The sequence below is a fragment of the Delphinapterus leucas genome, chromosome 2 (assembly GCF_059928025.1).
Source record: "Delphinapterus leucas isolate spDelLeu-1000000601 "Yukka" chromosome 2, BTC_Dleu_Yukka2, whole genome shotgun sequence".
In the NCBI taxonomy this organism is placed as follows: domain Eukaryota; kingdom Metazoa; phylum Chordata; class Mammalia; order Artiodactyla; family Monodontidae; genus Delphinapterus; species Delphinapterus leucas.
This window is the reverse complement of record NC_143130.1, coordinates 70,838,638-70,856,964: the sequence shown is the minus strand read 5'-3', so window position 1 is coordinate 70,856,964 and position 18,327 is coordinate 70,838,638. Positions and strand designations below refer to the sequence as shown.

Below are 18,327 nucleotides of genomic sequence, written 5' to 3'. Positions count from 1 at the left end.
TCTCAACCACTGCGCCACCAGGGAAGCCCTGGCCATTATTTCTTTAATATTTTTCTCCACATTTCTCTTTCTCCTCTCTTTCTGGGACTTCAATTACATACAAAATATACAACATGATATTGTTCACAGGTCACTGAGGATCTATTCATTTTTTAAATATTTTTTTCTTTTTGTTCTTTAGATTAGATAACATCTATTGCTCTCTCTTCAAGTTCACTACCCTTTCTTTTGCTCACTCCAATCTGCTGTCAAGCCTATCCAACAAGCTTTTCATTTCAGACATTTTACTTTTCAGTTCTAAAATTTCCCTTTAGTTCTTTTTTTATAGTTTTCATTTTTCAACCAAGATTTTCCATCTGTTAATTCATTATGATAATATTTTTCTTTAAGGTTTTTAAAATGTGTAATAACAGCTTTAAAGTCTTTATCTGCTAATTCTACTCTCTGGATTATCTTGATATCTTTCTTTTTTTAAAAACTAATTTATTAAGGCATGATTGACATACAAAATCTGTACATATTTAGTGTATACAACTTGATGAGTGTGGTGAAACCATCACCACAATCTGTGCAGTAAACTGGTTCATCACCTCCAGGGTCTGTTTCTATTGATGACTATTTCTCTTGTGTGGATAATATTTTCCTATTTCTTAGCATAGATAGTAACTTTTTACTGTTGAGGACATTATAAATAATGTGTTGCATAGACTCTGAATTCTGTCACCATGCTCTAGAATGTGTTAATTCTTGTTCAAGCAGGCAATTAATTTGGCGAGACTCAAATTCCAAACTCTGCCCTTGGTGGGTAGCAGCTGGAATCTCTGCTCAGTTTTTTTCAAATTGTTAACTGTTGCATCTTTGCTGGGCTTCTTAGAATCTCTTCCATATATGTGTAGCTCAAAGGTCAGCCAAGGATTTGCATGCTATTTATTTGCAAATTATGGATCCCTGCCTTGCAACTTCCTCCTTTCTGGGATTCCCCTTCATTTTCAGCCTTTATGACAGCCCTAAACTTCATCCTCTTACTTCCTTAGCCAGTAAGACTGTGCCTTTCTTCCTAAATTATAGCCACTTTGCATCTCATGGACTGAGAAGTACTTTCGGACCAAAGTCACACACACATAAATCTCAACTGTTACAGTTCCCTTCTTTCAACATCAACTCCCTTCTAGCTTCTGCCTGTTTTCAATTTATCTCAGTACCTTCAAATAGTTGTTTTTTAAAAAAATATTTTATCCAGAATTTATGATTGTTATCTTCAGGAGGATTAGTCTGTAATAAGCTACTCTATCATTATCACAGTTGTAACTAGGTCACTTTTTAGTCTTGCCATTGTATAATACTATCTTTATCAAAATGAAAAATATTTGCTATTAATATGGTTATGTTAATTGCTACTTTCCAATAAGTCTTAAGTGGTTATATTTTTTTAAACTTTTATGGCTCTATTTCTTCTTCAGATGAGAAAATAAGACAGAATTAAATGAGTTCTGGATTATGTAATGCCACCAGGGTACTATACAAATACTTAAAATATATGTTGTAAATGTAATAAGCAAAGTACAAAGAAAAGCTATAGGAACTCAGAGGAGGAAGAGATCAGAGGTAATTTCCTAGAGGACGTTACCTTTAAGCCAATTGTTAAAAGGTGACAGGAATTTAGTAGCCAGAGTTGAGAAAAAGAGAGAGAGAGAATATTCCAGAAGGAACATCATAAGCAATGCAAAAAAAAGTGGGAGGTTGGAGGCTCAAGTCTTAATGGTTATAGCTATAAATATAATTTATAACTCAAAATCAATACTTAAAAGCCCATAGTGTGAACATACTGCTATATATAAAAATATGGGTAAACCTCACACCAATTTTAAAAGAAAAAAGTCAGACACAAAAGAATACATACTGTAATAATCCATTTATGTAAAGTTCACAAACAGAAAAATAATAGCTGATAATAGAATTCAGAATAGTGGTTACCTTTGGGTTATGGTAGTGACTGGGAGGAGCAAGAGAGGGGCCCCTGGGGTGCTTGTAATGCTGTACCTCTTGTTCTGGAGGCTGGTGACCCACAGCGTCCACTTTGTAAAAATTTATCAGTTGATGACTTTATGATTTGTGCCTTTAAAAAAAACTTATACTACAATAAAATGTTTATGTGAAACAAAAATAAAACCCAGTTTCTGGTATGAAAAAAAGTTTATGGTGTGTATCTCCATATATTAACACATTAATTCCTCACAATGGCCTTATGGAAGGTCAGTGATGATGAATTTTATGTTAAATTGAATTATATAAACTTGAAATACCATGATGTAAAATAATTCTTGCTTTATACACAAAGTTTGAAATAATTCAAATGCCCCCAAATTTAAAAAACAATAAAATTTCATTTTCTTTCAAAGCTGGATCAATCTGAGTGAATTTAAGATATATTTAAGCTTAAGTTTCCACAGGAAGGCACCACTTGAGTAAATAAAAATATCCTGTGTTATTTAGAATATGAGTTTAGCAAGTGTAACACATAACAGTAGATTAGGGGCTTCCCTGATGGCGCAGTGGTTGGGAGTCTGCCTGCCAGTGCAGGGGACATGGGTTTGAGCCCTGGTCTGGGAACATCCCACATGCCCTGGAGCAACTAAGCCCATGCTCCACAACTACTGAGCCCGCATGCCACAACTACTGAAGCCTGCATGCCTAGAGCCTGTGCTCCACAACAAGAGAAGCCACTGCAATGAGAAGCCCGCGCACCGCAATGAAGAGTAGCCCCCGCTCGCTGCAACCAGAGAAAGTCCGTGCGCAGCAACAAAGACCCAATGCAGCCATAAATAAATAAATAAATAAATTTATATTTTAAAAAGCCAGTAGATTAAATGTGACAATAATTAATGTTTTCTCACGTCACAGTTTGAGCAGAGCAGTTTATGGCTGACATGGCAGCTCTACAATGCCAGGTACCCACACACTTAACCATTTTACTGCTCTGTCCTCCTGAACAGGCCATTTTCTATCTTGTGATCTAAGATGGCTGCTACACTCCCACCATCTTGTCTGTATTCCAACTGGTAGAATCACTACAATTCCTATACTGCTGGCCAGAACTTGTCACAAAGACACAGGAAGCTACCATAGGGCCTGGGAAATGTAGTTTCTGGCTAAGTAGCACACTGAAGGTCCACCAGCAGTCTTTGCCGTATCTACCATTCTTTGTCTAGCTGTCTTGAATTATGTGGTTTACAATTATGAAATGCCTCCAGGAACAAATCCTTTACATAAAACTCAGCTGCCCTGTAGATAAGAATATCCCTATTTTACAGAAGATAGAACTGAGACTCAGAGAAGATAAATGACTTACCCCCCTCCCACCCCCACCCCTACACTGCTAATTAAATGGCAGAGCTGGGACTCAAATCCAGTGCTCCAAGCTCAGGGTTCTTGCTTTTCTGCTACAGAAGCCTCTCCAGGCTCCAAGAATACTGGTAATCCTTAGTCTGAGAGTAAGTGAGACTCCTACTGTATCTAAGTAAAATGGCACTTGGAAAGGAGTGAGATAGGACACGGAGTGGTAGAGCTTTACTATGAGGATGTAGTAAAGCTGATGACCTGAGCTTGTTTTGCTCTAAAGTTTCAAGAACTCAGGAAGCAAGAAAATATAGTAAAAAGCACTGGGCCATGAAACAGTGACATGCATTTTAGTTGTGCTTCTGAACTAAAAGGCAGATTAGACATGTGCTCCAGCCATTTTCCCTTTCTGAGTTTTAGTTTCCCCATCCAACAGATGAGGAGGAGTGCTGGGACAGGGTTGCTGAATATGGCCGTGAAGGTTGTGCACAATTTCTTAAATTCACCAAGCAGGAGATTCTGGAGCAGAGTTAGAGGGTGCAGCACAGCTCCAAGCCTAACCCCTCCCCAGTCCTTAGAAATACTACTGGTAAATTCTCAAAATATTGGGATTCTCAGAAATACTACAAAATATGGAGAGAAGACAATCAAGCAGGCATTCTTATCTTTTTTCTCTTCTGACAAGGGAACTTGGAAGAAACAAGTGAAATTAAAGTAAATAATGTGTCTGATTCTTCCTGAAAGAAGTGACTACTTCAGGATCCCACCAAAATGTTCCAAAGCCCTGGGGGTGGGGGTAGGGAGGGATGGTTTCATCCTCAATTGGGTAGAGCAAACCCTGATACAATATGTTCATCAAAATCTCAGGAGACGGAGGGGCGTCTACATATTTTAACAAAAACCGCGTATGTCCTAAAACAGAGGCTTCTCCCACCTATGCCCTCAGGTCACAGAAAGGTGGAGAAAATCCAGAATACCCAGTTTTCAGATGTTGGGAGAGAAAACACATTGGTACCAGACAATGGGGGAGGAGATACTATATCAGAGCAAGTAGAATGTCTGTACATAGCTGCCCAAGTATGTACAAGGGGAAAAGAAATGACACAGTCACTAATGATCTATTACATACATGACAGTATTTCACCCACAGCTAACAAAAGAAAAAGAGCTGAGGAGGGAGGGAGGGAGGGAGAATCATGAGCTGCAAAAGACAAAGCCTAATCTAGGAAAAAACATAACTCAAGGAACAGAAGGAATTTTCTCACAATTTCTTCACATTATAGCACAGCTTGAAAGGAGCATAAATTAAGTAAAACTAGAGCTCAACCATGAGATGATAAAATAGCAGAATGAGATAAAAAGGGAGGTTGCAGACATAAGGAAATAAACTGAATACCAAAATACTTTATGGAACTAATAAGTAAACTATAAATAGAAAGAACAGATACTGCTGAATACGGAAATACTGACATGGAGAAAAGACTGTAAGCACAGTAAATGCAGAGGAAAAAATAAAGGAGATTAATTAGAAGTTAACAGATATGCATATTAGTTTGTTACCAGCTAAGCTGCTGTAACAAAGAAATCCAAAAATATAATGCCTTAAATAAATGAGTTTCTTCTCACTCACAAGAGTCCACAGGTAAGAAGTCCAAGTCTGGCAGGATCTCCTCCAGGAGGTCATCCAAAATATGGTTCCTTCTATCTTGATGCTCCATCACCTCCTCATTCCTGTGGTTATAGGACAGTCTCATTTCAATGGTTGAAGCTGGCTCCTTTACACACCCATGTTTCAGTCTGTAGGAAGGATAAAAATAGTCCAGGGCAAGCACTCTAAGGAGATGCCACAGAGGTTATACATATCACTTCTGCCACATCTTATTGGCTTCATGTCCCCATTTAGCCACAGGGGACACTGGGAAATGTGGTCTTTAACTGGATAGCCATGTGCTCAGCTAAAACTCAGTGTTCTATTCTAAAAGGAACCAGGAGAGAACGAATAGTTAGGAACCACACTATGAAAGATAAAGATGAGCCAACGTTTAAGGACACTTGATGTCCCTCACACAGAGAACCCAGCAAATGAAAGAGAAGATGTATCTAATGCTGTAATTCAAGAGCACATTCCGGAAGTGAAGAAAGAACTGAATCTGCAGGTGGAAAGAAAACTTTGAATCCCAGGAAATTTTGATTTAGAATATTTAACATAAAGGTATTTCCTAGTTAAACACTTGAACTTGAAAGACAGAGAATGCTTCAGACATCCAGGCAGAAAGAAAAATCACCTACAAGGGGTAAAAAATCAGGCTGGCATCCAATTTCATTATATTCATTGTGGAAGACAATGGTATAGTCTACAGAGTTTTAAGAAAGGATGGCCCCGGGTGTAATTCAAGTATAAAGGCTCAGGGAAGTAAAATACCCACGAACACTTGTTGGAAAGAACTGCTTGATAACCAAAGCCAGGCAATTTAATAATCCACCAAAATAAAGAGCTCAAGCATAAAGAAGCCCTGACAGAAGGACTGTTGATGAGCACTGGATCCATTCACATGTAGAACTAATACCAAACAATCATAGCAATGAAGGTTTCAAAACAGAATGTGAATATTATAAATCTGGACAATGTAAAAATAATATAATACAAAATTGGGAGGTGAGGCAGAGGAGATGGGAGTAGCAAGAAAGTTCTAATGTTCGCCATCTTTTGAAGCTGGGATATGTTATCCAAAATAAAAACATGTGGTGAAAAAAAACCTAAATGTTTTTCATAATTGCCTTTATTTAACAATGGAGCAGGAGTCCACAAATCACTGCCTGAGGGTGAACCACCTGTTTTTGTAAGTAAAGTTTCATTGGAACACAGCTTCACCCATTTGTTTCCATATTGTTTATGCTACTTTCCAGCTATAAAAATAGACTAAGACAGCTTAAAATTTTTACTCTCTGGCCCTTTAAGAAAAAAATTGCCAACCCATGCAGAGGAATCTTTTTTAATTCACAGGAATCTTGTGGTAAAGAAATATTTATTTGAGGCTTAATGATTTGTTGGGTTTATTTTATTTTTTATCTTTTTGATGTGGTTTTAAAGTCTTTATTGAATTTTTTACAATATTGCTTCTGTTTTGGTTTTTTGGCCACGAGGCATGTGGGATCTTAGCTCCCGACGAGGGATCGGACCCGCACCCCCTGTATTGGAAGGCGAAGTCTAAACCACTGGACCGCCAAGGGAAGTCCCAATTTGCTGGATTTAATGCAGCCTTTTCCCTTCCTATTAAATTCATGTCAAATTAAGTTTAACAATATAAGTCCTACTTTTATAAAACAATAGATCAACCACTCCAAAGATGTCAGGGATAGTGAATCACCTAATGATATTTGGTATGGTTTCTTAAACTTTCATCTCTGTGTTTTTCTGCATTATTTGGAATCTTTATAATGAGCATATATCATTATTACCAGAATAATAAAATAGAATGATTTTTTTATTTGAAAACACTGGAAGCAAATATACCAAGATATTCACAATAATTAATTCTGGCTGACAGGAATATGATTGCTGTTTTCTTCTTTAAGCTTTTATATATTTTTCAAATATTGAAGAAATTTTAAGCTATTATAGAGGATTTTGGCATAAAGTGATAAAGTTCTGAATTATAGTTTTGGAAACAGTAATAAGTACCAGATAGGAGGGACATTGCTCTGTTTAGAATATGATTCTTTCATTAGTAATACACAAACCAAAAAGCATGATTCAACATAAAATATAAAGCATGAGATAAAAGAGAATCCAGGGGACTTCCCTGGTGGTGCAGTGGTTAAGAATCCGCCTGCCAGTGCAGGGGACACGGGTTTGAGCCCCGGTCCAGGAAGATCCCACATGCCGCGGAGCAACTAAGCCCGTGCGCCACAACTACTGAGCCTACGCTCTGAGCCTGTGAGCCACAACTACTGAGCCCACATGCCACAACTACTGAAGCCCACGTGCCTAGAGCCCATGCTCCGCAACAAGAGAAGCCACCACAATGAGAAGCCTGAGCAGCGCAACCAAGAGTAGCCCCTGCTCGCCGCAACTAGAGAAAGCCCTTGCGTAGCAACGAAGACCCAACGCAGCCAAAAATTAATTAATTAGTTATTTTAAAAAAAAAGAGAGAGAGAGAGAAGCCAGAAGCAGATGATACTCGACTTCTGTTAGGCAATCAGCATATTCACAATGCCGGTTTCTTTAATTTGCATTAATCTAAACCTACCTTTCCAGTCTCATCCCCCACCTTATCCTCCTGATACACACAACATACTCCAGCCACACAGAGCCCTTCATCTTCAATGAGATCTTCATGCATTTGTATGCTATTCTGCTTTGCCGCCACCATTCTTTCTACCTACAATTGCATCCTCTTCTCTATGGGATATAATTCAGTGCTTCTTTTAAGACATAATTTAAGTATCCCTGGCTGCAGTACATCTCAACCTTGGCTGCACAGCAGAATCACCTAGGGAGCTTTATAAAAATACCGAGGCCCAGGCCCCAGCACAGCTATTCTGATTTAATTGCCCAGGGTTAGGACCCAGGCAGCAGTATTTTTAAAAAGCTCCCTGAGTGATGCTAATATACAGCCAGGGTTGAGAGTCATTGCAAAGCCTTCTGCGATACCAGCAGGCAGTTAATTACTACCTCTTCTGCACTCTCATAGCTCTTAGATTTTCCATTGCTCGTGAAATTTAATGCTTATTGTATTAAAGTTAGTGTTGTATAGTAAATGCTCAGTAAACGCTGAAGGTTGTTACCGCCCTTCTTCCAACCAAGCATGTGCAGAAATGTAAACTCACCAGGAAGTCACCCCTCCATGCCCCCTACACACACACACACACACACACACACACACACACACACACACACACACCCCCTCACTGCCTTTTCAGCACAGCCCTAGACCTTGGGTCTGGCTTTTACGTTGTTGAGATTTATGCAATGTAAAGCATGAAAGAAACCCGTGTTATGAATGTGCTGACTGCCTGAGAGAATCCGAACATCATCTGTCTTCCACTCTCATCTCTGTGTCACGCTTTACATTGTGTTTGATGTCAGATCCTGCTACTTTAGCTTTCAAGAGCAGGTGGTCAGGTGTACTTTGTCAAAGGCTTTCAGAAAATCCAGATAAATGATGCTGTAAGCCCCGAAACTGCCAAAACTATATTTTACACCTTCACGGTACTTGACAATTTTATTTAGGTGGAATCTTTCTTCCTTCGATTTCCCTTTGCCTCCCTGACCCTGAGATCAATCAGATAACTGGAGACCCTTCCGTTTTTGATACTGAGTGTCCGCAGCTATGCCTGCGCCATGTCTGGAACACAGTACACTGGGTGATTATCTCAGCCTCCCTGGTTAGGAGGAGCTCCTGGAAACTACTCCTCTCTGGAGGTGAGGTGGGGAAAGGGGAGCTGAGGGTGAGGAAAGGAGACCAAGGTGCATCAGCAAGACAAAAGTTCCATAATCACACGATGCGCATACACACTCTCATCAAGGCAAGACCCAGAGCGCTGACCTTTCCTCTTCCCACTCACCTGGAAGGAAACCGATTGCATGAACAGTCTGCTCTTTCCTGTTAAAAATCCTATTTGTAGTCATTTTAAACTGTCCTCACCAAACATCGCCAAAGGTTTTGGTGTCCATAGGATGGTAGTTGCTTATAGTTTCCCTTAAGTACCACATCCTGGCAGTGTGGCCCTAAAATAACTTTGTTCACAGACATTTCTCAGCCAGTAGATATTTATTTTGCAAAGTGATTTTCTCCCCAGAGTCTTGATGAAACTTTCCCTTTCTTTTTCCTTAAGGTCATCATGACCTTGATGAACAATAAGATGTACTACAACTGAGTCCAATGGCAAGTTTCACTAATGCAGAATCAGATTAATCTTCAAATTGAATAATCTTTGCATATCTAGTACTCTACGTGACCTGAGACAAATCTACTAAGCTTTCTGACTTGGTTCTTTATTAGTTAAATAGCAAACCGTTACCTAGTTCCCTTGGAAGTTGTGCAAATTAATTAATGTTTGGAAAACAACTGGAAAATTTAAAACAGTCTATAAATACCAAACAGTTGCATCTTCCTTGCTGAGAGGGCCCAGGTAATTCATAACCTCCTATAATAAAGGTAAAATAATGTGCTTGGGCTCTACAATTAAATGTGATTTATTTGCAATACATATAATCTTCGAAACCTAGAAACCATTTAATAGAAACAATTCATATTTCATAACTATAATAAAAGCATGTAATGACTTTAGGAAAAGTAATATCTACTGTAAGTGATCTAGACATCATGTCTTTAACCATTTCTAAGATCTGCAAGAGTATGCTCAGAGTTTATCCTTAACCTGTTAATGTTGACTGATATATTTATCTTTACATTCTCCCAGTTTTTCTTTATCCTCAAAACTCTAATATGTATTTCCTAGAAAATTTGCCTGTATAAAACTTTGCTGTATTCAAAGCCTCCTGTCAAGATTTAGCACTTTTATATTTTAGTCATTAAAATTGAACAAAATCTTAATAGTTCCTTTATTAACTACTATACTGACTTTGCATAGTGGAAATCACAACATGTTAATTGGATTTAATTAACTATTTTAAATTACACAAACTCCTTACAGTAGACAATAGCACAGGGTACTCATTAGCAATAAAACTGGAGCTGATATTGCTACTTTATTAAAACTTAATGAAACTATTCATAATCTTATTTATTGTTTACAAGAAGAAAACTGTGCTCATTTTGAAGGCAAAAAATGTCTGCTGAAAACAAATTTTTGATCATTTAGGTGAAGGCTCAGAAGTTAATAAAAGGGTCCACCATATCCAACCTCACGGTTCTGCCAGCTTCTCATCGCACGAATCCCTATTTCACCCCTGTGCCAGTCTTACAAGTGGATGCCAATAAAGGTTAGTGATTCAATAACCATTTTATATGTTTAGGAACATAGCGAAAGAGCACTGAGGTGGGACTGGGGGCCTGAGTTTGAATTTGGATTCAGCCACTAATTCTCCAAGATGACTTCAGACAAGTCAAGTCCTCACTGTAGCCTGAGTTTCCTTCTCTGTAAATCAGAAGGTTGGACTAGAGTCCCTTCCCACCTCTAAAATCCATGATTCTATAGATTTACTATTGATTTAGATGTTGATGTTATTACACATTAAAATTATTACTTTGTTTAAGTGATATTATTATAATTTTTCAAGCTTCTGAGCTGATAGTTTCTGATGCTTTTCTGATAGAATTTAAAAACTTATTTCAATATACTATTATACAAAAATATGAAGCCAGAATTTATGCAATTAGCATTTAAACTATGCATGTCTTAGTCGAAATACCAGAGTTTGTGAAACCAGTGGATTTCTTGTTTTTTAAGCAAAAGGTCATGTCATCTTTATCTCAGTATCCCCAGTGCTTAGAACCATATCTAGCATTTTGTAGATACTAAATTGTTGGTTGAATGAATAAGCAAATGAAAGAGTAAGCGAATGACTAAGGACTGAGTGTCACAAGTGTAACCCTCTTTACTTCTCCCTGATACTTAATTGGCTGACATGTTAAAGAATTCTTTTTTTTTTTTTTTTTTTGGTTGCACCAGGTCTTAGTTATGGCAGGTGGGCTCCTTAGTTGCAGCTCCAGGGCTCCTTAGTTGTGGCATGTAAACTCTTAGTTGCAGCATGCACATGGATCTAGTTCCCTGACCAGGGATCGAACCCAGGCCCCCTGCATTGGGAGTGTGGAGTCTTATCCACTGCACCACCAGGGAAGTCCCCCTAAAGAATTAAGTGGATCACCTTTTGTACCTCAAATATGAGCAAGTGAGATGATCTTTAATTATTTCTATCTCACTTTCTAACTGTTGTCTGGAGTATTTTGGATCTAAAGTTGGTTCCCCAGGGTTCTTCTGGTACCTGAAGATTTAAAGTCCCCCATCTTGTATCTCCTGTATCCTCTATCTGCTGACCCAGTCAGTGGTGGGGTACGGCAAAACTCAAGACAGCCCTGCATCATTATAAGTCTCTTAATTGATTAAATTTCCTGCAACTGTAACAATTACTTTCCTAGTTACAAATCATTGTTGTTTAGAAATCTTTGTGACACATGCTTTTAGTTGGTTTACATAATGTTTACTCCCTGGGAAAACTTCAGCAGAGTTTCTACTTCTTGCTTTAGAAACACTTACATTCTTCCTGGGTCAAATTAAGATGAATAAAATAATGAATGAATCAATCAATCAATCAATTAATCTATCTATACTTGCTTTAGCGATAGACACAATAAACAATTGCTGCAAAACAAAGGTAAATCTAGAGCCATGGCAACCTGGTCCAGAAAAACATCGTATTTTCATCCCTCAATTATCTGCCAGAGAACACATGGCCTACCATAATATTTGTAATTAATTAACCAATTAATCAACACATTTATTGAGTACTTGCCATATGTCTGGTACTGTGCAAGGTAATATGAACACCAGGAAAGCACAAGCCACACAAATGTAGATAGAGTGTCCAGACTTTTACATGTCCTGATGCTCTGATCTGTCATTTAAGTCACCCCAGATCTACACAAGTCCAGCATGTGGTGAAAGATGAACAACATCCAGAAGAGAGAATAGTTTTGGAAAATTCAGGGCAAACTTCTCTACTTCTTTTTGAATTATCTTGCTAAATCCAAAGAAGAAAGCTCCCTCAACCCCTCCACAATGCTTAAGAATATAAGTCTCATAATAAAAATTTTCCGTTTAGGCTCTGTGTGACAGTGGGCAAGTTGCTCTCTGATCTTAGAATAAACTCTAAACTCTATAAACAAGGCATGCCTGACCTGGCCTCCCTTCCATTCTCATCTCATTCCGCTTTCTCTGTGCTCCAGCCACATGGGACTTCTCTCTCTTCCTTATCAGGCCAAGCACTTTTTCACATCAGGCCTTCACAAGTGCTTTTACCTCTGCCTGTAAAAGTCATTTCCTCAAGCATCTGTCTTTTTCCTTTATAGATGATCACAGTTTGTAATTATATATTTATTTGTGAATTTATTTAATGTCTTCTCCACCACTAAAGGTTCCATGAGGTCTGTCTGGTTCACCATTGAATCCTCACTCTCCAGAATATTTCCTGAGTGGGGATATTATAACAGGCACTTAAATATTGGTTGAATGACTGACACAATGAATGAATTTCTAATTCCTAATCTAGTCAACAGGAAAGTGAGACAGTTTTGAAAATTAAATGAGACAAAGATGTTAAGGGATGATTTTCAAAAACAGGTAAAATCCTGACTCTCTTACAAATGAACACGTGTCAAAGATTTTATTTACTTAACTCATCAGTTAAAGGAGAGAATTTGTAAGCTGTCACAACTGGTCTGAAGGAGAATCCAAAGAACGTATCTTTGTAGATCAGGAAAATTGAAATAAATTTGCAAATAGATGGAAAATTGACATTTCTATGGAAAGAAGGAATGTCCCTTCACCAGACAGAATTTTTTTTCATGTCTATAGATATGAATTATTTGCATTATTATCAGTTTTTTCCCCACAAGTTAACCTTAATCTCTACAGAATTGTAACATAGCCTAGTCAAAGACTAGGTTCAGATAATTCCTGAATGCATTCCATTGAAAAGGTATCCAGTAATCTCTTTTGCTTATTCTAAAACATAAAAAAAACTTTCCTATAATTTCCCCCATTTTTGATACAAAATGATCTAAAAAAATTATTCACAAAATAAGGCTGGTCTCATTAGGTTTGGCCTGATAATTTACATAGGTGCAGCAAGAATGTTAATCACCACATAGGCCATCTTAAGTTTGCTCTGTTGGAAGTTTTCATAAGGAATCTCAGATTGAAGTTTTTAAATCCTCTATTACTTGTTATACTGAGGTTAGAAAATCAAGCCCAAGAAACTCTGTCCACCATATTTCAACTACAGAACCTATAAATTTGGGTACATTCCTCTCCTCTAGAGATGCTCCAAATATCCTAAGGTTCTTGGACCTGTTGGGAAATGACATTCCTTTCCACCTGTAAGGATGGAAATCCTGTAAGCCATGTATCAGGCCAGTTTTTCTGGGAGGGCTTTGGAAGCATTTGGTTCCATAAAGTCAAACTTAGTTCTTTAAATGTAACTTATTATACCTCACTAATAACAACATTCTTAAATATGAAATTCCAGGCAAGTTCTTGGTTGCATAAGCAGTTTTTTCAATTATATCTTAATAAAAGAAGAAAAGATTCTTATTGAAACTATGCAAATAACCCGTATTGCCATGAAAAGTAAGGAGGCTCAGTCAGAGTTTCTGAATTCGGGAGGTGAGAGGGAGCTCTTATAAAGTAGCTGAAGTTCAATTTCCTTATTTTCTGGGAATTTTAGGAATATTCAATTCCTGTAAGTGCTCATTTCTCTCTGTAAGTCAATCAGAACACAGCTCCTTTAATTTGAGACTTTACAATCTAATTTATTAATACCATCTGGAGACAGGAAAACATTCTACATTCACAATGAGAAATAAAGGGCTTTCTGAATTACAGATACACAGACATACAGATACAGAGAGAATTTATAGCTTCAATCCTACAATTTCAGCCACAAACGAAAAATAAACACAGAAACACAAAAATGTAATGGTCCAGAGAGCAAAAAGGTAGTCTCCTTCCTTGTGGGTATGAAATTCCTCGTTGAACTGAGCTCAAAATACACACATAGACAAACAGAAGTCTACACACCATATTCTCTATTGTCTCTCACTCGATAGGGAATAGATCTCTGTAAGATCCATTTACAAAACTCACCAAATTCTCAGTCGTAGCCACCAACAAGGACTAACTTATCAGCCATTAATATGGAGTAATATCAAAATTAGAGAAACAAGAGTCAGCAAAGTTCTATTGCCACTTTGAATTCACCTATGGGTGCCAAGAAAATAAGTGCCTGGCTTGGTTCCCTGTGATATGTACCTTTTCTGGCAATTTCAGGTGAATCTTTTGCTCATCTTGGTGGGATCTCCAAAATTGTTAAAGGATATATATTTTTGAAAGTAAAACCATGACTTTTATACAACTATAAAATGAACACATCAAAGATTCTGTTTAACTCATTAATTAAATGAGGGAACCAGTAAAATGTTACAATTGATTCAAAGAAGAATTCAAACAGCAGACAAATTTACAAACCAAAAATTTGGAAATAAATTTACAAATGCATGCAGAACTGAATTTTGGGGGGTGGGGAAAGTACTGTCCCTCCATGTGACAAAATTTATTTGCATATGTATAAACAAGAATTATTTGCACTGCTCTTGGTTTTCTATAAACTAACCTTAATCTCTACAGAATTGTAAAAGAGATTAATCAAAAACAAAGGTGATTATAGGGTCAGATAATCTCCAGAGTTTCCAGCATTCTGATGAAAAGATAACCAGTAATCTCTTTTGCTTATTCCAAAATCATAACTTTTTCCTTATTCCAAAATCATAACTTTTTCCTTTTAATGGTAAATGCACACGTGTGTTTGTCTAAAATTAAGTGAATTGCTTCACCTAGTACTAAAGCAAGGGTTAAAATCATGCTCATATTCTTTGGGATTCTCAGAGAATGAAACTCATTCTAGTAATGAAAATACACTGAATTAGCAACAGCTCTGTTTTCCACATCTGCAAAGTAGGCACAGTTCTTGGACATGGGATATATTTATAGGTGGAAAATATTTGTGAGGACAAAGAATTGGTCTTTATATTTTAAAGTAGTTAAATTCTGGTATTACAACAATTAAAACCTGGAGTACTAATTTTGAAAAGGGCTTGAAGAGTTGTACTTGGGATCAGTAGTTCTTAAGTTTTAACAGTGCAAAAGACTGACCTGGAGTGCTTATTTAAAATGTAGATTACTGGGCCCAATTCTAGTGATTCTCAAACTTCAATGCACATAAATATCTCCTGGAGGCTTCCATAATGCAGATTCCCAGGGGCCTCAGAAATTTGGACAGGTCTGGGATGGGGCCCGGGAATCTCCATTTTTAATAATAAATTCTTGCCCCAGATAATCCTGCAGTAAGTAAACTGAAGACTTCTCTTTGGAATCATTGTTTTAGAACCATTTACCATCATTGTTTTGGAATCATTGTTCTTAGTGAAGTCTTCTTCAGCTCTCCCATCCCTCAGCGATCATTCTTCTGAATTCCTATAACCCTAGACTTTAATTTCCTGAATGTGACATAATATAGTCCTTAGAGATAATAAAGCAAATGAAAACAATATTTATCCCTCTTAGGATGTGTGCCAACTTCTTCAACCTAGTCCAGCTTAGGACACAGTTTTTTACTTGGATTTCATTGAGAGCCAGAGTTCTTTATTTTTCTTCCTATTAGCTGAGAGCAACAAGAAGCTAAAGCCCTATCACATGTCTATGTCAAGTACTCCCTGAGTTTCTGGGTTTCTGGCTTCAATACCATAGATCCACTTTAATGTGAGTTTTGCCCCTCACATCAGGTTTTGCTCAATTATTCATTTACTCATTGATTTATTCATTTTTTTAAAACAATGTCTCCTGTCCTTAAAAAACCTTGGCACCAGTCATATTGACACAGTATGAGTTCTAGGAATTGTAAATTAGTCACATTAATACTAACCATGTTGCCCAGTAACACTAAAACAACCTACTTGGGCATTCACATCATCTGGTAATATGAGAAATGTCTAAAAATAACTCTTTTCTAAAAATAAAATATGACTCGTAACAACAGGAGCATGATTTCAAGCACACAGATTTTCTTTCTTTCAGGACCAAAGATCTCCTTAGTTATTGACTGTGTACCTGATTTCTCTGAATTTTAAAAAGAATACCAATATTATCAATAATTGACAATGCCATTAAGTATAAAGAAGTTTCTGTTTGCATTGGAATTATATTTCTACCTTAAAATGAAATTATCACAGTACAAGTTTATTTCATAATACCATTATTAGAAATGCCATTTTTTCTTGGGTTAGATTAGGCTTAAATGAACAGTACTATGGCTATTTTTTTCTCGCAAATGATTAAGGCACTAAATGTAGTCTCACAAATAAACTAATGAATAGAGTAAGTGACACTTGTGAAATTTATAGAGTTCAGATTTTGTGGAAATGCTTGAAGTTAAACTCATATTCTTCTAACCTTCCTTTTTAGGTATTTTAAGTATGAGAGAACAAGGATTGATTCCACCAACAGCAAGAATTACCTTTCAGAATCCACCCATAACACCCAGAGCGGCTCCTCTGCATAGTTTTGATGAAGCACGTAAGATTTTGACTACCGGTAAGACAGTCCTACCTGTATGTTAGTTGGGGATACACAGAAATTACCAAAATCTTTTATCTTCAATAATAGGACAGGAGGAAACTTGTAATGAATCTGAGTTTCACTTTACTGAATAAAGTAACTTTAGTCTCTTTATGAAATACCTACTCAGGGCGTGTGTTCTCTATGTGTTAGAAAGTTGGTATTTTCAAGGGATTTGCAGCTTGGTTGGGAAAATAAGACAAATATAATAAAAACAAATAACAATACAAAGTATTATAGACTGAAAACCAAATGTATGTTAAAGTCTAGTACTATAGGTGTTCAGAGGAATGATTGCTGAGAGGTGAGATAATAAAAGACTTCAAAGAGGAGGCTGGATGAAATAGGAGAAAAGCACTGACCTGGGAATCTATTAACTAGTTGCAGAACCTCACACAAGCCATTTACTTTCTCTGGGCCTAAGCTTTACCAGTTTATAAAATGAGGGGTTTTGGCTAAATTAATCCTTCTGTTCAACAAATATTTGTTGAATGCTTGCTTTATCCAAGGTAGCTGGGGATCTGACAGAGAATAAGTCAGACAACATTTCTACTCTCATGGTGCTTATAGTCTAGCAGATAAGTAAATGAGAATTTAAGCTAGGGATAAGTGCTAGAAATAAAATAAAACAACATGGACAAGAGAGTGATAAAAGAAAGTGATTGCTTTGCTTGGGAGGGAAGGGTCAGGGAATGTGTCTTGGAAGATGTTGAGATCCAAATTATGAGAAGGAGCCAGTCATGTAAAGGTCTAGGGAACAGTATTTCAGATGTAGGACAGCACAGGCACAATGGCCTGAGGGACTAAGAAGGGAATGAGCAAGAAAGCTAGTGTGGCTAGAGGGCCAAGAGAGAGGGAAGAGATAAGGCTGGAGAGGTAGAGAAGACTGAAATGATGTAGGGTAGAGCAGGACTATGAGTTGTCCTCAATGTTCATTCTCCCCTACTTCCACAGTAATAGAATCATGGGTGGGCACATGTCAGCTTGACCAAAGACAACATCTCCTAGTCTTCCTTTCAGTGAGGTGTGCCATGAACCCAGGTTCTAGACAATGAGGATGTAAGCAGAAGTGGAAAGGGAAACTTCTGGGCATGGCTTCCCCTTCTCATTTTTCATCTCTGGCTAGCTGGGATGCAGATGTGATGAGCAAGCACTTTGGAGCCAAAGATGGAACTCCAGGTTGAGTCTGGCAGAGATGCCCTGACAACCTGGGACTATCTTCCTTTCAACCGTTGTGTGAGAGAGAAATAAACTCTTAATTTGTTTAAGCCACTCAGTATATCTCAGGATCTTCTTTTTAAATGCCTTAGACTATAGCAGAACCACTATGGCAGCCTTTCAAACCATGATTTGCAGTGGATTTAATCCTAATTACAATGAGAACTCACTGAAAAGTTTAAACAGGAGGATGAGGTGATCTGATTTACATTTTAATAAGACCATTCTGACTGCTTTACAGATAATGAATCATAGGGGAGCATGAGTAGAACCAAGAAGACTAGTTAAAAGGCTATATTGGTAAACCAGGTGAGAAATGACGGTGGATTTGAGGAGGATGGTATCAATGGATATGAGGAGAAGTGAACAAATTCAGGTTATGTTTTGGAGGTGGAGCCATGAGGACTGGCTGATGGA

The 18,327-nt window shown here is 37.5% G+C and overlaps 1 protein-coding gene across 1 annotated transcript in view; it reads left to right on the top strand.

Annotated features, from left to right (window-relative positions):
- Positions 1–18,327, top strand: part of IQCH (IQ motif containing H) — a 212,313-nt gene that overhangs the window by 58,606 nt on the left and 135,380 nt on the right. The window contains 2 exon segments of the mRNA XM_089907078.1: positions 10,165–10,285; positions 16,540–16,668. Coding sequence (XP_089763204.1) covers positions 10,165–10,285; positions 16,540–16,668 — 250 coding nt within the window.